The following is a 24,256-nucleotide window of genomic DNA, read 5'->3' as shown; positions in this document are numbered from 1 at the left end:
GAATTTTGACAACAACTCTTTGAGGTAAGTAATATAATTTTTCCATTTTTATATGTGAGGAAACTGAGGTATAGAGAAGTAACTTGCCCATGGTTTCACATTTAATAAGTTGTGGAGGTCAGATTCATCTTCAGACAACTTGATTTCAGAACCAAGGTTTAAATGACAACTTTAAACCCTCCACATTCATGATAGTAAAGGGTAACAGTAAGAGTTAAGTAATGTCTTCTGTTGCTTTTATATGCTGTATACTTTCCAGGAAATCATTTCCTATTCATTGAATAGCTTGTATCTGTCTGCCTCCTGAATAAGGTTGAAAAGTCTGTCCTTGCTGCAGTGTTACTGACTCTTTATCATATATTTCAGATCTCAGTGGGAAATGGAGAAGCATAATCTGGAAAGCACAATTAAAACATACTTAAACAAACTGAATGCAGAAACTAGCAGAGCTTTAACAGCTGAGGTAAAAGAAAAGAAAGAGGGAGAGAGAGATGGGGTTGAGGAGTGAAGTTTTACTTGTGTACTGGTATACTAAAGAATTTTTAAAATATTGTTTTTTGAATAAACAGAATTAAGACATCTGAGGACCAGCCAGAAAAACACAGCTCAAACTCTTGTGCTTTTTTGACTTGTTGGCATTTTGTATATTTTTACTTGAAATTGATGATCTTATGTTGTTTTCCCCCAAATGACTCCAAGAAATTGTTTTGCTTCAGTATGTATAGCAAATATAGACATCTTAGAAAATTCTCATTAATCCAGGTGACTAAGCCAAACTTCTAAGAATAACATTTCACTGCTGCCGTAATATCTCCTTTCTTTGCTATTTAACTACATAGATCTTCCAAAAACACATACACACCATACATTCCAGTGTCGGAAACCAACTTACCTCCTCCCCCAGAAAGGCATTCAGTTTCTTCTAAGTTATTTTAGAACACCACAGCTAGGATCTCTCAAAAGAAATGTGATTGTATGTATGTATGTAATTTTTATTTATAGATAACCAAACTTGATATACAATAAAATTCAAATTTTGGAGCACTCGTTGACATTAAAAGCATTACAAACCTTCTCACCTTTGTCATGGTAAGGTCTATTTTTTAGCAGAGCACTCTGGAATCCAGAGCTCAACAATCAAGGGGTGATATCTGCACCAAAAATCCCTGGACAGTAAAGTATTGGAGTATTAAATTTAACCAGAAAAAAAAAAAAGCTCAGATTACCTTAAGAGTTCAACTTTGTAGACTTTGTTTTTCACTGCTTTTAATCAGAAAGTTCCTTTCTACTTCCATTATTAATTTTAGAAACACTTAATGCTGTCTAAGAGTATGAGCTATTTTCAGCAAATATTAAGTGATCAATAGGAAAAAACAGAGGCCAAATGACCATGCATCAATAATAGTTGGAAGGGATTCCCACTGCTGGAGAGACATCAGCCTAGATGACCTCCAAGGCCCATTTGGACAGCATAGTCCTGTAGGGTCTGATTGTTTTCTTACTCCTTCATCAATTAAAAAAAAAATCAAATAGCAGGACTTCTTTTGAGTGTTCTTAAACACACTTGCTGCATAATAGAGTTATCTGAGAGCTTTTAAAAACACCTTTTCGGGGCTTCCCTGGTGGTGCAGTGGTTAAGAATCCACCTGCCAATGCAGGAGATATGGGTTCGAGCCCTGGTCCAGGAAGATCCTGCATGCCCCAGAGCAACTAAGCCCATGTGTCACAACTACTGAGCCTGCACTCTAGATCCCGTGAGCCATAACTACTGAGCTCATGTGCCACAACTACTGAAGCCCATACTCCTAGAACCCGTGCTCCACAAGAAAAGCCACCGCAGTGAGAAGCCCGCGCACCGCAACGAAGAGTAGCCCCCACTCGCAGCAACTAGAGAAAGCCTGCGCATAGCAACGAAGACCCAACGCAGCCAAAAGTAAATAAATAAATGTTTATTTTAAAAAATCAATGACATAAAAAGAAAAAGATATTCAGAAATTAAAAAAAAAAACGTTTCCCAGGTTACACCTACTATCAATTAAATTAGAATCTCTGAAACCAAGACATCATTTTTCTAAGTTTCTGAGATGATTCCAGTGCATATGCAAGTTTAAAAACTAATGTTCTAAAATGTTTCCCAACCCAGTAACTTTTGAATAAAAATATGAGAATTTCAGAATTGATCAAAGAGCTTTAAAATGTGTTATGGGCAGGCAAGAAGCTCAGGTGTTGTTGGAAGAGACTGAAAAAAAATAACTTTAAATTTACTTGAAATGTTTGAGGAAAGAATGTGTTCATTTACAAGGACATCTTTAACTTCTTTCTCTTTCTCTCAAAAATCTGTAGGTATATTTCTTACAGTGTCGTAGAGATTTTGGTTTGCTTCACCTAGAGCAGACTGAAAAGGAATGCCTCAGTCAGCTTGCCAGGGCGACTCACATGGCAGCAAGGTAACCGCTCCCTCTTCCTTAATGTGTCTTGGTCTCTGAGGTACTCATAGGTGGCTCCAAGGTTGAACATAATCTGTGATGTGTTTTACGTATATGACATCAGAGTCTTTGGAGTGAAGAAGCCATTGTTTTTTTAAACCTCAAATGTCATTTAGTCACTTTGAGCTTTTACTTTGTTGCTCGTGCTGTGGCACTGAGTAGTCTACTAAGTGCAGTAGTAGCTGATGGCAGATTTTTCCCTTCCTCTACAGTGAAACAGATCAAAAGTCTCAGTCAGAGACATGCATGAAGACCAGATATTTACAAAACAAGGTGGATTCTAATTGGAAAACTTTTTTCTAATTCTTTTCTCTCTTAACGCTTTATTTTAAATACCTTTGGAAAAATACATTGAGGGAAAAATCAGTATTAACACCTAAAACCGTGTTAAAGGCAGTTTCCTGCTGTGCTACAAATGAGTGGTTTTCAAATTTTAGGCAGGTTGCATGGGATTCTTCAGTTTATAATTTTATGGGGTACACCTTTGAACTTAAGGAATTAATTAGATTAAAATCTCTGGGACCAAAGCATCACTACTTTTAATGATTATTATTTTAATATGATCATCATTATTCTTCAATTCTAAAGAATCAGAATCTCTGATGTTTAACAAGATTCCCAGGAGACACTGATGTGCATTCATGTCAGGGAAGCACTGTTGTAAGTGATCAGTCTATCTTTGCTTGCTAGAGGGAGAAAGGATGCTCTATAAATTAGAATATTATCAAGCTTCTTTGTATGAGATGATCTCAGTGATAACTTGTTATGCTCTTTTGTGCCAGGTGATACTGGGGTGGGGATGTTATAACAGATAGAGCCTTTTGAAAGGCCACGTGAAATCTCTCTTCTTGAGATGCCAGACCGTAAACACCTCAAAGCTGTTTTACTTAAGTCGTTTGATGGGCATGGTGGGCAGAGCTGCTGTGTTTGTGCAATTTAGCATATCATAGAGACAACAATCTAATTCATCCTCACAGAAGAGGTATTTCTTTCTAACTTTCCTTTCTGTAGGGAATATCTTTTTCTAATTTGCAAAAGAGCCTGATAGGCCAACCGTGGCCCTGTGATGTCAGGGTTAATGTGAAGATAGTCCAAAACCTGCTTTCAGGATGTCAACATCTTTGAGAATGCTCCTGCATTGGATGGCTAGGGCAGTTTCCCTGTGTGGCCTCCTTTGCCTCCCTTCTTCAATGGAGGATTCCTATACAAAGGAATGTCTTTGTTTACTAAGCTTTTTTAAAATTTTTGATAACAAGCCCTTCCATACAACTTTCTGCCCATTTGAGGTAATTGGTGATAGAAGTAATTTTGTTGTTGTTTTACTTTATCTGTATACATGCTAGAGAACATAATAGAAATTTTTGGAAATCTAAGTGGCATATAAAAAGAAAGAACTTTCTCTTGTGTCTCCATTTCTATACCAGCAACCTAAAATCACTTCAATTAAAGGCTGCAGTAGACAGTTGGAATGCCATTGTGACAGATGTTAGAAACAAGATTGCATTCCTCAGGGTAAGTCATGAAGTATTTAGAGTAAATTGACTGAATGGTGTAGGTGGTATATACTTAAAGGAAACATCTAACATTAAAAACAATTACTAGAGAAATTTAAGGAAGAACATGTTTTTTCATTGCAGTTATTAAAATTTATGCCTTTTTGAGGTTTGAGACTGATTACTTCCATTGTAGTTGGCTGTAGATAACATCCTAGGCTCTTACTTGTGGTCTTCTAGGTCCTTAGTCTAGTAAATGGTAAACTCAAAAATTGTGCCTCACACAATTTTCTAGAATTCCAAAGCTAACTCTGCTCCAGTCAGAAATAAATGTCTTAACTTGATCTGAGTAATTATGTGTTTACAGAATTAAAAGGAAGATCAAGCAGATCTGTATTAGTTTTCAATCTTAACTTTTTATGTAATTACTCCCTAATGCAAAATAATAAATTCTTAATTATTCATGTAATAGAATTAGGACTGTGCTAACAGTAATCTAAAGAGGTAACACACTGAATACTTGTCTAGCTTTGTCCTTGGTGGTCTTCCCTGTTTCTTTTCCAGACTCGTTCATACTCAGTCTTTAGTGATGCTTAGCATATTTATTGGATTTATTCAAAGTTCTGGCCTCAAAAGAGATGCCCCTTGTTCTCTGTCATTGTTTTCTTCTAAGAACGTGTCCTATATATGGAAGTTTCTAAATGTTTGAAGACTTTCTCTTCCAGCTCTTGTGGTTTGTTTACAAAATAACATATAAAGCAAAATGGGGACAATGCCAAAAATGTTCAAAGTATGTTTTTAAGCTTCAAGGATAGGAGTCTTACCTGTGGCAAAATCTAAGAAGAAAAAACAAAGGTATATGTGGAACTGGAGACAGCTACAGGTATAACTTTTAAGATTAAAAAAAATGTGGACATTCAAAAGTTTTCCCTAAAACTTCCCCTCCAGTTTTTTGTCTTTTTGTTTTTGCGGTACGCGGGCCTCTCACTGCTGTGGCCTCTCCCGTTGCAGAGCACAGGCTCCGGACGTGCAGGCTCAGCGGCCATGGCTCACGGGCCCAGCCGCTCCACGGCATGTGGGATCCTCCCGGACCGGGGCATGAACCCATGTCCCCTGCATCGGCAGGCGGACTCTCAACCACTGCGCCACCAGGGAAGCCCCCAGTTTTTAAAATGAACATTTGCAAGTAGTTCAACTCTTTGTTACAAATACTTTTTTCCCCATATTTTTCAGCAAGTAGATTATTTACATCTTCTTGATCTTTAGACTCTGTTTACTTTATATAAGTGGTTCCCATTTGGGGGCTAAAAATTATTGAAGCACTGAGGAGTTATCACAGAGATCTGTGAATTATATGTCTCTGTATCTTGTCAATCAATAGATACTTCTAAAAATACAGCTATTTACATCTATGGATAGTGGTGTATAGGGTTGTTTTTATGTCAAATTCTTTTTATATTATTTCTGGCATAATAGATTGGAAATCACTCATCTATGTTGTACTATTCAAAACTACATCAAGTACTTCCATATGCTATTTCTTTGAAGTTGATTTTGCTGTAAAATATTGTTTCTCTTACTAGACACAGTACAATGAACAAATTAACAAGGTGAAGCAAGGGTTTGCCTTGAGTACCTTGCCTCCAATCCAGCTTCCTCCACCACCACCCAGCCCTGAGATACTGGTAAGAAATACGGTTGACTCTTGAACAACGCAGGGCTTGGGAGTGCCAACCCCCCACCCCCACCCCATGCAGTCAGAAATCTGGGTACTGCTCTCTCTGCTTCACAAACGGAATTGATAAATGATTACCCAAGAGCAGGAAGCTGAAACAGTTTGGATAGAATCAGGACTCAAACCCTAGTTTTTTGATTCCACATATTGTGATTTCTAATCAAATGCAAACTTTCTCCACATTTAGTTAATTTAAAGGTCTGTAAAATGAAAATACAGGGATTATATTTATTGAAAAATATCGGTGTATAAGTGGACCCACACAACTCAGACCTGTGTTGTTCAAGGGTCAACTGTATAACATTTTGAAAAATCACCATCTTCATCTTGATAAAATGGTAACAGCTTTAAAACACTGAATATGCATTATGTCTGTGTGTTCAAAGTGGAAAGGGTACATGTAGTGCGTATCATTTGTAATTATGTCCATTCCTGCTGTATCATCTACAGATGATATGACTAGTTGGCTGACTCAGCTGAGGCAAGAGGTAGGTTGTATCACTGGATGTTAGTAATGCGTTTGATATCTAAAGAGGTAATATGTGCTCATTCATCCTGTCGATCACACATTATGAGAGAAAACCGATGAATGACTAGAATTCCCAATGCCCTCACGTTACTGCTAGATGACTAAAACATCTCAGCATAATACCCTAGCATGCTGGACTTCACCCCCCCCCCCCACTTCCACTTTAGACTCTGTTTTCCTTAACTTTTATCTTCTATTCTACCTTTAACAGTAAGGACAGCTTTCATTTATTACCCTTCCCTGCTTACTGTGAGGGATAAATGCGTCTACATCAGACAAACTAATCTCTATGCTATACTGTTTATGTTAGCCTTCTGGGAAACATAGCACCTTAACCCAATAAACTCATACAGCTTCCCAAAAGACCTTTTAGAACAGAACCACTAGATAATAACCTTTATTATGATAACGGATCTGAGGGTAAGAAAGGTGTGATATATTTAGGGGTAGATCACTTTTGACATTAGCATTTCTGCTTATAGTACAACTTTGAAAATGTTTTTTCTACAAATACTAGTTGAGTATATCAAAGAACTTAAAAATTATGTGAATTGTGTGGAGTTACACTGTTTCAAAAGCAGAATTCAGAGCTGAAAGCATTATGATATTCACCATGGGCTTTAGTTTAGAATGACAGTATTGGCTTTTATATTTTTGGTTAATTCAGGTTTTATAGGAGTATTATATTATGCATATTATTATTCTAGGCTTTGAACACACCATCATACCCAACTCTCCTGATAAGAAATGTGTTGTGTAGATGACAGAAATCCCAGATTCCCTGTAGTTCTATGGGAAGTAACACATATTCTTGGTAGGATTTCTAGAAATCTGTTGCCTCTGCCTGTATTCAAACTACTGCCTATAGGTTGTAGTTAAACTCTCCCATGACTCTAAATATAAAATGGCTCTAGAGACTCGGACGCTAGAAACAGAGATGTTCTTTGGAGTTTTCTGGAACCAGACTGGAATAATCTATGTGATACTAGTGACACTATAAGTGACAAACATAATCAAACCTTGACCTCTACATCCTCATCCCTTCAGAGACTTGCTTATGGCTGATGTGGCTACCCAGGTTTAGTCAAGGGAAAGAACCCACTGGCAGTTAGGCTCAATGGAATTTATAAGCATCCCTTGCTAACACTTAAGAGGTACATGTGTATCTTTTGTGCTTCCTAACCAGAGTCACTGCTGTGCTTGATCAAAGCTAACAGTTGTGTTAAAGTACAAGCATCAGTGACCACTGAGAATTTGTAGAACAGTTTGAGAGCACAGATGCTAGAAATGTAACCATTCTTTTTGCAATAAATTGAGGTGGTATTATACAATGGAAATACATTAGAGGTCTGGGTTCAGGTCCTAACTCTGTGAAGAACTGTGTTGGTTTTGGGAAACTCAGCTGTCCCAGACTTGGTTTTCCTATCTACAAATCAGGAAATTGTACTAGATGATCTGATCACTAAAGTATTTCTTTCTGAGATTCTAGTATTGTAAAGAATGGTTACCAGGTTTTAAATATATATAGTAGTCTAACCTGAGAAGTCTGGAATAATGGGTATTTTTCCCAGTTTAACCCAGTATTTTTATGTGTTTCATTATGTTTTGATTTTTGTAGCCTGGCTGTCTAATCCTAAAAGTAGTGTTAGGTAATTGTTGTCCTCAAAAAGAGCAGGACTACTAACTCAGTACCCATCATTCATTATTTAAGGACTTTATATTATGAAAATTTTGAAACATACATAAAAACAGAATGATGAACCTCTGTGAACCCAAGAGCCAACTTCAACATCATTATCAACATTTTGTCAGTCTTGTGCCATGTCATCCCCTTCTTCCTCCCCACTGGAACATTTTAAAGTAAACCCTACATCTCATCCATTTATACTTTAGTATGCATTCCAAAAAGATGAGGACTCTTATTCTTGAGATTTTTCTTGTTTCTTGAGATAGGATTGTATTGCTATAAACTTCCCTCTTAGAACTGCTCTTGCTTCATCCCATAGGTTTTGGGTCATCATGTTTTCATTGTCATTTGTTTCTAGGTATTTTTGATTTCCTTTTTGATTTATTCAGTGATCTCTTGGTTATTCAGTAGTGTATTGCTTAGCCTCCATGAGTTTGTATTTTTTACAGTTTATTTTTCCTGTAATTGATATCTAGTTTCATAGTGTTGTGGTCAGAAAAGATACTTGATATGATTTCAATTTTCTAAAATTTACCAAGGCTTGATTTGTGACCCAAGATATGATCTATCCTGGAGAATGTTCCATGAGCACTTGAGAAGAAAATGTATTCTGTTGTTTTTGGATGGAATGTCTTATAAATATCAATTAAGTCCTTCTTGTCTAATGTGTCATTTAAACCTTGTGTTTCCTTATTTATTTTCATTTTGGATGATCTGTCCATTGGTGGAAGTGGGGTGTTAAAAGTCCCCTACTATGATTGTGTTACTGTCGATTTCCCCTTTTATGGCTGTTAGCATTTGCCTTATGTATTGAGGTGCTCCTGTGTTGGGTGCATAAATATTTACAACTGTTATATCTTCTTGGATTGATCCCTTGATCATTATGTAGTGTCCTTCTTTGTCTCTTGTAATAGTCTTTATTTTAAAGTCTATTTTGTCTGATATGAGAATTGCTACTCCAGCTTTCTTTTGATTTCCATTTGCATGGAATATCTTTTTCCATCCCCTCACTTTCAGTCTGTATGTGTCCCTAGGTCTGAAATGGGTCTTTTGTAGACAGCCTATATATGGGTCTTGTTTTTGTATCCATTCAGCCAGTCTATGTCTTTTGGTTGGAGCATTTAATCCATTTACATTTAAGGTAATTATCAATGTGTATGTTCCTATTACCATTTTCTTAATTGTTTTGGGTTTGTTTTTGTAGGTCTTTTCCTTCTCTTGTGTTTCCTGCCTAGAGAAGTTCCTTTAGCATTTGTTGTAAAGCTGGTTTGGTGGTGCTGAATTCTCTTAACTTTTTGTTTTGTTTTGTTTTGTTTTTTTTGAATTCTCTTAACTTTTGCTTGTCTGTAAAGGTTTTAATTTCTCCATCAAATCTGAATCAGATCCTCTCTGGGTAGAGTAATCTTTTTTTTTTTTTTTCGGTACGCGGGCCTCTCACTGTTGTGGCCTCTCCCGTTGTGGAGCACAGGCTCCGGACACACAGGCTCAGTGGCCATGGCTCATGGACCCAGCCGCTCTGCGGCATGTGGGATCTTCCCGGACCGGGGCACGAACCCGTGTCCCCTGCATCGGCAGGCGGACTCTCAACCACTGTGCCACCAGGGAAGCCTTGGGTAGAGTAATCTTGGTTGTAGGTTTTTCCGTTTCATCACTTAAATATGTCCCGCCACTCCCTTCTGGCTTGCAGATTTTCTGCTGAAATATCAGCTGTTAACCTTATGGGGATTCCCTTGTGTGTTATTTGTTGCTTTTCCCTTGCTGCTTTTAATATTTTTTCTTTGTATTTAATTTTTGATAGATTGATTAATATGTGCCTTGGTGAGTTTCTCCTTGGATTTATCCTGTATGGGACTCTCTGCGCTTCCTGGACTTGATTGACTATTTCCTTTCCCATGTTAGGGAAGTTTTCAACTATAATCTCTTCACATATTCTCTCAGACCTTTCTTTTTCTCTTCTTCTGGGACCCCTATAATTCGAAAGTTGTGCATTTAATGTTGTCCCTGAAGTCTCTGAGACTGTCCTCAATTCTTTTCATTCTTTTTTCTTTATTCTGCTCTGCGGTAGTTATTTCCACTATTTTATCTTCCAGGTCACTTATCCATTCTTCTGCCTCAGTTATTCTGCTACAGATTCCTTCTAGAGAGTTTTTAATTTCATTTATTGTACTGTTCATCATTGTTTGTTTGCTCTTTAGTTCTTCTAGGTCCTTGTTAAACATTTCTTGTATTTTCTCCATTCTATTTCCAAGATTTGGATCATCTTTATTATCGCTACTTAGAATTCGTTTTCAGGTAGACTGCCTATTTCCTTTTCATTTAGTTTGGTCGAGTGGGTTTTTACCTTGCTTCTTCTGCTGCATATTTCTCTGTCTTCTCATTTTGTTTAACTTACTGCATTTGGGGTCTCCTTTTTGCAGGCTGCAGGTTCATAGTTCCTCTTGTTTTTGGTGTCTGCACCCAGTGGGTGAGGTTGATTCAGTGGCTTTTGTAGGCTTCCTGGTGGAGGGGGCTGGTGCCTGTGTTCTGGTGGGTGGGCTGGATCTTGTCTTTCTGGTGGGCAGGGCCGCCTCCAGTGGTGTGTTTTGGGGTGTCTGTGAACTTAGTATGATTTTAGGCAGCGTCTCTACTAATGGGTGGGGTTGCGTTCCTGTCTTGCTAGTTGTTTGGCATGGGACGTCCAGCACTGGAGCTTGCTGGCGGTTGGGTGGAGCTGGGTCTTAGCGTTGATATGGAGATCTCTGGGAGAGCTCTCGTCAATTGACATTACATGGGGCTGGGAGGTCTCTGGTGGTCCAATGTCCTGACCTCGGCTCTCCCACCTCAGAGGCTCAGGCCTGACACAGGCCGGAGCACCAAGACCCTGTCAGCCACACAGTGAACTCAGTGACTTCCTTAGTATAAAGCTGCTGCTGACCTTTGTGATCATAAAACTCAGTCCTTAGTCTTGTTCCCTACCCTCAGATTTATGCCTCAGGACTCTTACTCTTATTGGCTATATAATCACACCACCATTTTGTACCGAAGAAAATTATAATTTTTAATGTCTAATATTGAAATTTATATTTCCCCAATTGTCTCAGAAATGTCTTTTTCTTAACTAGATTGACAATACTTCCAATGTGGTTATAATTACCATTACTTTAAAAACCCTTATTTTTAAAAAAACAATCCAAACAAGGTTTATACTTTTCATTTGGCTGGTTATTTTTCTTTAAAATATAACAGCTACCTAACTCCCTCCCTTTTATTCATATCATTTATCTGTTAAAAAACTAAATTCCTACATTATTGATGTAACTGATTACATCCTTGTGATGCCATTATACATATTCTTCTATTTCCTATAACCTGATCATTAGATCTAGAGGGTTAGTTAGAATGAGGTTCAGTATTTTTGGCAAGAGTACTTTATAGGTGATGATGTATACACACATTAGAAGACACACAGTGTCTCTCATTTAGCGATGTTAAGAATCACATGTCATCCTTATCTCTCCATTATAAAGTTCCCCATTAACTTTCACCCTGCTGGTTTCAGTATTGTTACTTAAGAGCTATCTCAATGCTCATTTTTTAAATTCAACAAATAGGTGAATTTCTGCTTTATGCCAGTGCTAGACCTGGCACATAGTAGATGCTCCATAAACCTGTCCTCTTTTGTCGTCCAGCCAATAAGGTATCCATCCCATTGGTAGATGCTAAGAAGGGCTAGCTTTCTACAACCCCCTGGGAAGTTCAGTAACATTCACAGGCATGTCTGCAAGTCACTGTAGGAGGGTTTATTCCCTTGGCCCACCCCACTTCAGCTTTCCACTGCCCTTGGAACTAAACATAAGGTCAGAACTCCACCAGGTGGTACAAGGTCCCTTCAATAAATAATAGCAAAAGTAATATTTTCTATAGACAACTTTGGTTCTTTAGCAGAATTTCTGACTGTCAGTATTGTTTATCAGCATGGACAGTACTCATTGAGGAGCTCCTTTCCATAGTCCTATATTGTTCCATTTGTCAGAGAACTTTAAAGATCACCTAACCCAACCCTCTTACTTTATAGATTAATGACTTGGTATCCAAGATTACCCAGCTAGGTGGAGAGAAAGTAGGACTAGAACCCAGTTGTCTTCTGTGTCCATGCTCTTTAGTATATTTTACTGCCCTTTGCTTTTTCAAATATTCATATACTTAACTAACGTTATGACAACATTGTTTCTAATATGCTTTGTATCTAGATTTCAAATCAGCTAACCCCCCCAAAAAAAATTGCTCTATGAGTTTAGATTATTGACTATGTAAATATATAAATATGTGGGGGTTTTGTTTTTATTTTCTATCTTTTCTATTTTAGATACAGCAGTTCTTGGGAAGACCCGTTGTGAAAGAATCTTTCTTTAGACCTGTACTCACTGTTCCTCAAATGCCTGCCGTTTGTTCTGGAGTCATCTCTGCAACTGGTCAACCTAGACCCCCACTGGTACAGACCCCTTCTTGGTGGAATATACATTAACTAGCTTGTTGTCACTTACAGTGGACTTCCAGAATGAATGTCTTCTCTTTGTTCATATACTTGATAAGTAATGATGAAGGTGATGGTGGTAGTGATGATCATGATGATCATGATGATGATTGAATGAATAGTTCCATGTGAGGCACTGCATTAAATGCATTATATATATTATTTAACTATTTCATTAAGTGATTATAACAGTTTTTAGATACAAAGATAAATATAATATTATAGTAGAGAATTCTTATAGTTTTGCTTCTATAACAGGCACTAATGCAGGGTAGATTGATATTTTTAATAGATAATTTAGCATGATTGTTAGCTTCTTTGCTTTTCAACCTACCAAAGTCACAACATTATACCACAAAGCTAAAGAAAAATTTTATATACACACACACATATGTGTGTATAGTAGGACATTGTTTATCTATAAACAGGTAATATAAATATCACCTTGCAACGTATTATACTATAAAGTTATAAATCTTTCTAGCCACAGAGAGCCATATAAGCTTTATCCAAACCTGAAGAAGCAACAGAGAAATTTAAAATGATTAGGATTATTAGTTGTAATCTTGGTCAAGGTAAACTTTTTATTACAAGAAAAATCTTCTCCCAGATGATTGATGTTTAATATAATTAACAAAAAAATTCTCTAATCTTGACTTTCCCATAACTACATTCTAGTCAGTTGGGGTTTATTTTGTACCTATGTATTGCTGACAGCCTCCCTTTGAAACATATAGTCAAATGGACTTACTCATTTGTGTAGAGGCTGCCTCTCTATGAATAAATATGTATCTAGGCCTTAACATATTTACTAAGTACCACATCTTTTTTATCACCATGATATTACAGTGTTGCTCAGGTGGTTTGCTCCTGCACCATTCTATATTTATTTCAATAAGTAAAATTTTATTGAAAACATTAAAGTACCTCAACCTTCTAATAAGATTACTTCCTGATTCCTCTGAAAAAGCTTGACACTGAGGCAAACCCAGATTTCTGGTGATATTCTGCTCTTTCTCTGACCTACTAGGCTTTGTGTGAGTAATTTCAGTGGCTGTTAGTAATTTTTCATAAGTAATAACCTTATATTTGAAAATAATCTGTAGTCTTAGGTAAAGGATGCATGTTTATAATTATCCTAGTAATCAGATAAGCACTTCAAAAATATTCAATTACTGATATTAATTAGAAACTTGATGGTTCTAAGAAGGAACCATCATAAAATATGAGGAAAACTTTGTTTGATGGTTTCATGGCTCAAAGTTGTCGCTACTACTTCCATACGACCTTTGTAACATTCATGACACTGGGCAGATATTCTAGTAGTATTCTCATGTTTATTTAGTTGTTTGAAAATTAAACTTCATTATTTTTCTAATTATAAAAGTAGTATATGTTAATTATAAAAAGGCAAATAATGTAGAAATACATAAAGCATATACAAAGTATATAATAGTTATATAAAGTAGAAAGCAAAATTACCCTGCTGTTGAATCCTAGAAAATAATCACTGTTTACAGATTATTCTGTATCTTACAGACCTTTTTCTGTGCATACACATTTAAAAAATGTTTTACTATAAAATGAGTTCTACCATAAATGCTGTGCCGTAGACTTTTTTTAGAAAATGAGACATACATTGTGGACATCTCATATGCTCAGACATACAAATCTATTTTTAAGGACTTGATTAGATATGCTACAATTTATTGACTTATTCCCCTGTTAACAAACTTTAGGTTGCTTTCAGAAATGCACACTCTGTATGTATTTCTGTATATGTTTGCAATTACTGAGACTAGCATGTGCCATTTTTAAAATAAAGGTAAACATATACAAACAGTTAGAAATATGGTGCTGTAAGGGAAAAAATTCTAAAAAGGGAACATGTATGTCAGTATTCCTCTTCATTCTACCCATTTTCTGAGGTATGGAAATGTAATGTTGGCATGGAACCTTGCTTCCTAATAATTGAAGCTGATGGGTTGTAATTCTGTGCTCCTTACAGATGACTAGCATAGCCTGGACGGTGCCAGTGCCTGTGGGAGAAGCTGTGCCTCCCAGTGCAGGTCTGGGAAGTGATCCCCCCATGATGAATTGGGAGAAGATTACAGACAGGCTGAAAACTGCCTTTCCACAACAGACCAGGTACCTCAGTCTCTTTTAGTGTTGAGTACAGATCATACTCTATAGTTTCCACAGCCATAATTATGCCAATGAAAAGCTTCAGAGAAATATAACACCCCCCCCCACACACACACACAAAGTACAAGTATTTCCTAACCATGGCCTTGGTAGGGAAAATGAAATTTATTAAGAAGAGACAGTTTTCAGTATAAATGCTAAACCTCGTCCCTAAAATTATTAAAGTCATGAGAGAGTAAACTTTTAAATTTAGGTTTGCTCATTTACTGAAAGTACGACCAGTTGTAAACCTACCCAATTTTATGCCACTAGCTGCAATAATTACCTTAATAACCTATTTCCAAAGTGAATTTTAAGTTAATTGTATGCCATATAAGCCCAAACATAATCAGGTTTTACTTTCCTATTTCCTTAATTTTATTGAGGGTTCTTGTAGTTTCTTTGTTAGGGGACAAAGAAAGGGGACATAGTTAAATGCAAGAAATCATTATTTTAGTGTGCTTTTCACAGTTCTGACTTCAGCAGAAAGCTATTTAATTCTACTCCTCCAGAAATGAAGTGTCTTTTATCTTTAATCTTGTATCAAATGAAATAATTCTAGTTTTCACCAGCATTTTCATTTGAAGACCAATGCTTTTATTTAACATATGTACCATTATGTTTCAGGATTAGATTATGGTTTTATAAATATAATAGTGAATAGAAAATGAAAATAGAACTGTAATATAGTTGTTATAAATATATCTAGAAAATAAATAGTAAATCAAAGGTAGTTTTATAAGGCTGGTGACATGACATTTCATTTGAGAAAGAAAAATACTTTTATCATCCTACCCTATCCTACCAAAAATGTATATGCAGGCTTTGGGTCAATGGCTATGGGAATGGAAAAAGAACATATCAGTTAAAATATTCCTAGGTTTCTTTATCACATAACTAATGTGTCTTTCAGTCTTTGCTTTCATTTTCTGTTAAATCTTTGTTTTCTGTTTCTGAATTTTACAAAAGTAGAACTATTAATAATGACAGAAAGAGACTGATAGTAACATAGTTAAAAAGGAATATTTTAGTCTTTTTTTTACATCTTTATTAGAGTATAATTGCTTTACAATGTTGTGTTAGTTGCTGCTGTACAACAAAGTGAATCAGCTATATATATATATGTATATACACACACACACACACACACACACACACACGTATCTCCATATCCCTTCCCTCTTGAGCCTCCCTCCCACCCTCCCTATCCCACCCCTCTAGGTCATCACAGAGAATTGAGCTGATCTCCCTGTGCTATGCAGCTGCTTCCCACTAACTATTTTACATTTGGTAGTGTATATATGTTAATGCCACTCTCTCACTACGTTCCAGCTTCCCTTTCCCCCGCTGTGTCCTCAAGTCCGTTCTCTACATCTGTGTCTTTGTTCCTGCCCTGCCGCTAGGTTCATCAGTACCGTTTTTATAAATTCCATATATATGCCTTAGCATATGGTATTTGTTTTTCTCTTTCTAGCTTACTTCACTCTGTATGACAACTCCAGGTCCATCCACCTCATTACAAATAACTCAGTTTTGTTCCTTTTTATGACTGAGTAATATTCCATTGTATATATGTGCCACATCTTCTTTATCCATTCATCTTTATCCATTCATCCATTTATCATCATCGATGACATTTAGGTTACTTCCATGTCTTGGCTATTGTAAATAGTGCTGCAGTGAACATTGTGCTACATGTATCTTTTTGAATTATGGTTTTCTCGGGTATATACCCAGTAGTGGGGTTGCTGGGTCATATGGTAGTTCTATTTTTAGTTTTTTAAGGAACCTCCATGCTGTTCTCCATAGTGGCTGTATCAATTTACATTTCCACCAGCAGTGCAGGAGGGTTCCCTTTTCTCCACACCCTCTCCAGCATTTGTTGTTTCTAGATTTTTTGATGATGGCCATTCTGACTGGAGTGAGGTGATACCTCATTGTGTTTTGTTTTGTTTTTTTTAATTTATTTTTGGCTGCATTGGGTCTTCATTGCTGCGTGTGGGCTTTCTCTAGTTGCAGTGAGCAGGGGCTACTCTTAATTGTGGCGCAAGCTTCTCATTGCAGTGACTTCTCTTAGTGCAAAGCATGGGCTCTAGACGTGTGGGCTTCAGTAGTTGTGGCACGCAGGCTCAGTAGTTGTGGCTTGTGGGCTCTAGAGCACAGGTTCAGTAGTTGTGGTGTACGGGCTTAGTTGCTCTGTGGCATGTGGGATTTTTCCGGACCAGGGCTCGAACCTGAGTCCCCTGCATTGTCAGGTGGATTCTTAACCACTGCGCCACCAGGGAAGCCCCCCTCATTGTGGTTTTGATTTGCATTTCTCTAATGATTAGTGATGTTGAGCATCTTTTCATGTGTTTGTTGGCAATCTGTATGTCTTCTTTGGAGAAATGCCTGTTTAGGTCTTCCACTCATTTTTGGATTGGGTTGTTTGTTTTTTTTGATATTGAGTTGCATGAGCTGCTTATATGTTTTGGAGATTAATCCTTTGTCAGTTGCTTCATTTGCAAATATTTTCTCCCATTCTGAGGGTTGTCTTTTTGTCTTATTTATGGTTTCCTTTGCTGTGTAAAAGCTTTTAAGTTTTATTAGGTCCCATTTGTTTATTTTTGGTTTTATTTCCATTATTCTAGGAGATGGGTCAAGAAGGATCTTGCTGTGATTTATGTCATAGAGAATATTTTAGTCTTGAGTGAGAAAGCATTGAGAGAGATGATATAATGAGCTCAGATAACAAACTTAATTTTCACACAGTGAGCTTTTAAAAACAGTTAAAATCTCTTTTTGGAAAGAAAATAAATACTAAACTTTATTACTCACAAACACATTAAGTAAGTATCATTAATCAATACATTAGGAGTTTTCATTTTGGTTTAAAATAAATGCAGATGGACCTGTGATCACTTTTTTAGATCAGAAATCTAAAGGGTCACATCTGTATGCTACATACCAATCCTGTGATAGGATTTCATAGCTCCTTTGGAGGGCGCATCCTCAAGGCAGTAGGAAAATCACCAGTGCTCTTTCCTTGATCTCTTCCAGAAAGGAGCTTACAGATTTCTTACGGAAATTGAAGGATACTCATGGGAAGTCCTTATCTAGACTGACATTTGATGAAATTGTTCACAAGATTTCCCAATTTATTGACCCCAAGAGATCTCAGGTAAAAAAAAAGAAAAAAGATAAAAAGAAAAGACAACTTTATCTCCTGGCCCTTATCTTTAGTAGTTAGCCATATTAATTATCTCCATTACATGATCAGGAAATCAGTCTATAATCATATTAAATCATCTATTAACAACAAACAATTCAGCTTGACAAATGGCATGGGAAACACCACCTGATCATTCTAGAATAAAACTGACCCTCTTGAAATTTACTCTAGGTTATTTTGAATGGCTCTAAAAGGAGATATTTTTTCTAATTTTCTGCAAAGACTTGTTTTAATTAAAAGAGCACCTAGAGTTATTTTTGGTTTTACCTGGTTCTTAGTATATAAGTAATATTGCCAACATTTATTTCAAGATTTCTCATGAACCTGATTAACTTTTACCCTTTTGCTAATTCTCACTGTAGCCTATTCTATGGTATTTATCAGTTCTTCCTGTTTTAGTTCAATTCTAAAAAAAATAAATAATAAGTATAATATTCTAATTTTCAGAGTCAAGGAAAATCCGTGCCAAATGGTAATAGTGCTTCACCCAGCCATACTCCTCCACCTCAGGCTAATGCTGCCCAGCCCTCAAAACCAGCCCGGAGGCCCCTCGGTTCACAAGGTCCTGCCACGTGGGAAGGAGCCAATAATTTGGTGAGACTGAGACTTGATTCTGAATACATTTAAAGTTAGAGGAGAGAAATGAGCTGAATTTAACCTTATGTGTATTTTCCCTAGAATGATGAGGAAGAGGAAGAGGAACCTTGTGTGATCTGTCATGAGAATCTCTCTCCAGAAAACCTCTCAGTTTTGCCCTGTGCACACAAATTCCACTCTCAGGTGAACTTATCTTTTTAATATTTTGCCATTAATCAATTAAGTGAAATTCATACTGCATTCCTTGAAATTGTATACATGTATCATCCACTACTGTGTCATGAATTTCACTGGATATAACTCTGGGCTTTTGGGTACCGCACAGAAGCATTTATATGTTTTCCCATACCTAGCCATGGATTGCATTGTGTTTTCTCAGATCTCGATACACCTAGCAGGAGAAGGGGACAATGATGAGATTTAATGGGACAGAGTGGCAGTTCCTTTGAACAGAACTGGAAGGAATGTTGATTGACTTGGCAGTTGGCAGTTTAGCAGCAGTGCCACTTCACCTTGGCTTGTTATAAATAGTGTCCTTTGTCCACACCTAATGATAGCCAACTGCTGTTATAACGCATAAGACCTAACAGTCTGTCCAGGCTCCTGTATTTGCTTTTGAAGACGCTGAGGCCTGAGTGTTGATGTTATAAAAATGGGAGGCTGGCATATCTTTTGTTAATTGGCATTTATATAGATTATTGGCATTTATATAGATTAACTTCTGGTGTTGTTGCTGTGCAAGTGCTATTGACATACAATTTATGATCCAAGTCTTCTGATGCAGAGGTGTAATTTGACACAGGAAAAGATAATCTTACACAAGAAAGGCTTCTCAGGGAAGTGAACAATAAGCCAGCTCATTCAAGCCATATCTGTAAAACATCATTTCAAAGATATGTGATACCTGGTACAGAATTATGCTTTGTATCTGCTTGGATAAGAAGAGATATACACAGAATGGCTAATCCCAAAAGACCTCCAGGATAGCTACTTAGCCATCTGTTTTTCCCATTTGAAGTTTTAAAAGTCCTAAAGATCCATTTAGAAAATAAATGTTTCACAAAACTTATTTTATTCTTTGCCATTGCTCATTGAATAGAAAGCAGGTAATTCATTCAGGTTACTCTCTAAAGTTAATGGGCCTCATATCTATTGCCTATTCTTAGTCCTCTCTCATCTGACTTGGGTCTCCATTATTCATTCATGTAAAAATGATTTGTTTTTGGAGAGTCAGTATTCAAGCAAATAACTTAATATATAGTTCGTAGCCAAAGAGTACTACCATTATGACCAAAGAAAGAGCAATCTGAAAAGTATATCCATTATCTAGGGAGTTTAACTTCAGAACACCATAAGCACTTGATACAAGGTATTTGTGACATTTGTATGTTTAGGTATGACTTTTTCTAGATTATAAATTAGAATAATATATAATAAACTAGAGAAAAAATGTAATAGGTTTCCTCAGTCTCCTTATTAGGAAGAACTAGTCTTCCTGAAGATTGGGGTTGGGGGGAAGGATCTTAATAGAATAAGCTGGCTGAAAGGTGTTCTCCTGTTACCAACTATATTGCCCAGCAAATCACAGACAAAGTTCCATGATTGCAGAAGTTTTCATGGCAATCCACCAAATAAGGCTCTGAGATCCACTGGAAGATATGTTGGTTGGCAACGCTGATGTATGGAGTAACAGCTGCCTCTGCTAGGCTAAATCTGAGAGACTGACATGAATCTTTTTGCTCCTTAGTGCATTAGACCTTGGTTGATGCAACAGGGGACATGCCCAACCTGCAGACTCCACGTTTTGCTACCAGAAGAATTTCCTGATCACCCCAGCCAGCACTTGCCCAAGATCTGATACAACGGGGTGACTATGCAAGGGAAGTTCAATTTTCAGACTGCAGCATTTAGTTTTGCCTTTTATTTGGGCTGATGATAGTGTGAGTGATGTGAAGCAGTACGCTCTTCAGGATTATGCAAAATAAGCTAGCTAAACTCATCAAAGCTGCAGCCAAAGAGGAGAGGACAAATCTTTAGGACTGTGAACTGAATTGAACAGGTTAAAGAAGATAGAATTTTAAAAGTTACATTATATTTGCCCTTACCTTAGCAGGTATTTTCTTCCAACATAAAGATGATTACTGTCAGCATGTATACTAGGATGTCTTTTTTTGTCCTTATTCCACTCATCCTTTACTTTCTCCCAAATATACTAAACTTTAATTTCCTGAAATAAATGACAAGAGTAGGAAAATTCCACAGATTTTAGTGTTCCTTTTAACTTTTAAAATATTGATTATAAAAATATGTATTATTTATTTGCATTTTATCTCTATCTTCCCTATTCTTTTCTATTCTCTAAAATACGTACCTATGAATAGATTATGAGCTACTTGAGGGTGGGGTCCAAACAGTGGTGTTTTCAAGCTGGCTTATACTGGTTTATGAGAAACAACTGTTAGTTTCAGGAATTTTGTGAGCCAGTTATTCAAATTGTTGGTAGCTTGAAATCTGCCATAGTGGGAGTATTTTACACCATAGAAATTGGTAAATGCTGTAAGTAAGGGCTTATTTTCCCCTCAAGAGCTGGTTATTAAACATTTACCAGTATACCTCTGGGACCATGTCTGATGATTCTTACTGTTCTCAATGTCTTTCACAGTAGGTACAGCATAAATAGTCCCCAGAATTAGAAATCAGGAAGCAGTAAGTAAAGTTACTGTGCAAATTAAGTCATTTGCTCAGTTGAATAACTTTGGTCATTTGTAAACATGCTCTTTGGACCCTAATCGTTTCTACTTTGGAGAGATTTTTTTTCTGCCTTAAAAGTTTCTAATTTCACTTTCTCATGCTGGGGGGTTACTGTTTGTGTATAGTTGCTTCTTATGACAGAGTTGACACCCACTGAGCTAAAGCTGCACATCTAAAGCTTGTCACTGAGAACTTTCATTCTTAGAGGTCAAAAACCTATTTTGAAATTAGTACTGTGTAAATTCTATAAGTGTTGTACATGTCTCTAGCTACAAAATTAAAAGAATTCAGTGACCCTGTAAGAAAAATGTTACACGGTTCATATTATTTTCTGTAAATTAATGAAATTCATACTGTGAATAAGTGTTTCCTGACTCAGCAACTATTTTACCTGTATATTTCAGTGTAAATATATCTTGAATTTACTTTAAATCTCTATTTAAAATTATTATTTCTATAATTGTATGCTAAATGTTTTCTTCTCTAATGAGAATAGACTGGAAAATGTGGAGGAAAATACCCCAAATGAAGGCAGTCATCTAGACATGTGAAGTGCCAAGAATGTCTTAGAATTGCACAATTCAGAACTTAAAGGGCCTTTAATAATTATCTTGTCTAACACCTCAAGGTCATGGTCATATAGCAAATTACCTTGTAAAACAAATATTTTTTAGTGTATGTTTACAACTGTAATTTCACTTTCATGTGGGAAAGAATAAATGTTTCTTAATTGAATAACTATTTTATCTGTGTATATTACTTTAACTGTGTCCTAAAGCTACTTGAAATCTCTATTTCAAACATCTATTTCTGTTTCATTGTGCTTTAACTTTTTCTTCTGTTGTGAGAAAGGATGGGAAAATATCCAAAAGGAAGGCAGTCATCTAGACTTGTAAAATACCAAGTATGCCTTAGAATCATAGTCAGAGCTTATAGGGTCCTTAATGATCCTCTGATCTATTCCCTCATTTTACAGGAACATCTTGCCCTAGGTCATGTGGCTAAATAGTGGCTGAGCCAGTCCTAATACTTGAGAGTCCTGATACTTGGTAAGTCACATGCTTCCTCCACAAATTCAGGCTGCTAGGCTGTATTGGTGCTGAACTGCTGTTCTTGGCTCCAAGGAAGGGGCCAGAAGACTTAACAGGATAGCTGATATATAGTGAGAGTACAGTAGGACCATGCTCTTGAAAGTCATATCCAATTCTGCAGATGCTGAAGGTAATGGGATTTTTTCTCTTTTTGAGGTATAATTTAACAATAAAGACAACTGTAGTGGCCATTCTTCTATAAACAGTGATCACTGTCATGCCTGTGGCTGCTGAAGGATCCAGAACACCATACTGCACAGAAATTCAGTGAGGGAAGTAGCAATATTTAATCAAAAACAATCTGTAAGCATCCTGTAATATCACTGCAGCTGCCGTCAGATAACACGTCTTGTAATGTTTTCCTTCATATTTATTGTCCATGTGTATAATAATATTTTCCAACTTTTATGGGACACTTTCCTTGATCAAATATTACTTTATTTGATCCACTAATAACTTTAATGTGGATACTCTCCTTTTTATTTTACAGATGATGAAACTGAGGCTCAAATAAGAGGGAAATAATTTGTCTGAGGTCATAGCTATGAATGGCATTCTGGGATTTGAATGCAGATCTTCTGTGCCTTAGCTGGTTTTCTCTTTCAGTACTTTATTGCTGCATCCCAATTTCAGATTGAATGTACACAAATATTATTTTAAATAATATTCTTCAAGATAAGAAAATGAAATGAATGGTAAACCTACTGATTGTTTTGGACTATGAACATGGTATTGAGTATATAATAAAATATATAATAATGATACAACATGGTAAGAAAAGTTTGACTTTTCCCTCATGTCTTGGTTTGCTTGGGATGGTTCCAGTTAATGCCCATTGTCTTGACATATTATATTATTAATAGTGCTCCCTTTTACTCTCAACAGTGTCCTAATATGGATGATGAATTATATTTCATGGTTAATTTTTTTTTACGAGATTCAAAATTTAGCAAAACTCCTCTGCATTTATAAAATGCTCCTGGAATACCTTATTCATGTAGCCTGTCAGGTAAGAATCATCCACACACATAGCCTCTCAGGTAGGAAATCATCCACACACAGATATGATATCAAAACCAGCAATCATGAGAAAAGGAGAGTACAAATGCAGGATATTGGAAATGCATTTGAAATTAAGAGAACAGCAACTTAGAACAATTATACACACACACACACACACACACACACACACACACACACACTCTGCTATATCAAAACCTCATTGTAGCTGCAAACCAAAAATCTACAATAGATACACACACAAAAAAAGCAATCCAAACACAACACTAAAGATAGTCATCAAATCATAAGAGAAGAGAACAAAAGAGGAAGGAAATTTAAAAAACCTACAAAAAACAAATCCAAAACAACAAGATGGCAATAAGAACATACATATTGGTAATTACCTTAAATGTAAATGGATTAAATGTTCCAACCAAAAGACACAGACTGGCTGAATAGATACAAAAACAAGAACCGTATATATGCTTACTACAAGAGACCCACTTCAGATCTAGGGACACATACAGACTGAAAGTGAAGGGATAGTAAAAGCTATTCCATGCAAATGGAAATCCAAAGAAAGCTGGACTAGCAATACTCATATCAGACAAAATAGATTTTAAAATAAAGACTGTTACAAGAGACAAAGAAGGACACTACATAATGATCAAGGGTTCAATCCAAGAGGAAGATATAACAATTGTAAATATATATGCACCCAACATAGGAACACCTCAATATATAAGGCAAATGCTAACAGCCATAAAAGGAGAAATCAACACAAAATAATAGTGAGGGACTTTTAACACCCTACTTTCATCAATGAACAGATCATCCAGACATAAAATCAATAAGGAAACACAGGCCTTAAATGACAATTAGACCAGATGAACTTAACTGATATTTATAGAACATTCCATCCAAAAGCAACAGAATACAAATTCTTCTCAAGTGCACATGGAACATTCTCCAGGATT

At 36.5% G+C, this 24,256-nt stretch overlaps 1 protein-coding gene across 1 annotated transcript in view; it reads left to right on the top strand.

Annotated features, from left to right (window-relative positions):
* The window catches only part of DZIP3 (DAZ interacting zinc finger protein 3), a 121,900-nt gene extending 99,920 nt beyond the window's left edge, over nt 1-21,980 (top strand). Inside the window, exons 23-32 of the mRNA XM_079923415.1 lie at nt 367-463; nt 2,344-2,447; nt 3,911-3,998; nt 5,563-5,664; nt 12,276-12,401; nt 14,452-14,591; nt 17,667-17,787; nt 18,286-18,432; nt 18,517-18,618; nt 20,183-21,980. Of these exons, the coding sequence (XP_079779541.1) occupies nt 367-463; nt 2,344-2,447; nt 3,911-3,998; nt 5,563-5,664; nt 12,276-12,401; nt 14,452-14,591; nt 17,667-17,787; nt 18,286-18,432; nt 18,517-18,618; nt 20,183-20,293 (1,138 nt within the window). The 3' untranslated portion in view covers nt 20,294-21,980. The remainder of the gene's footprint in view (nt 1-366; nt 464-2,343; nt 2,448-3,910; nt 3,999-5,562; nt 5,665-12,275; nt 12,402-14,451; nt 14,592-17,666; nt 17,788-18,285; nt 18,433-18,516; nt 18,619-20,182) is intronic.
* The last annotated feature ends 2,276 nt before the right edge of the window (nt 21,981-24,256 follow it).

Source organism: Stenella coeruleoalba (genome assembly GCF_951394435.1).
Source record: "Stenella coeruleoalba genome assembly, chromosome: 5".
Taxonomy (NCBI): Eukaryota; Metazoa; Chordata; class Mammalia; order Artiodactyla; family Delphinidae; genus Stenella; species Stenella coeruleoalba.
Note: the sequence above shows the minus strand (reverse complement) of the source record. Positions and strands in the feature narration are given on the sequence as shown.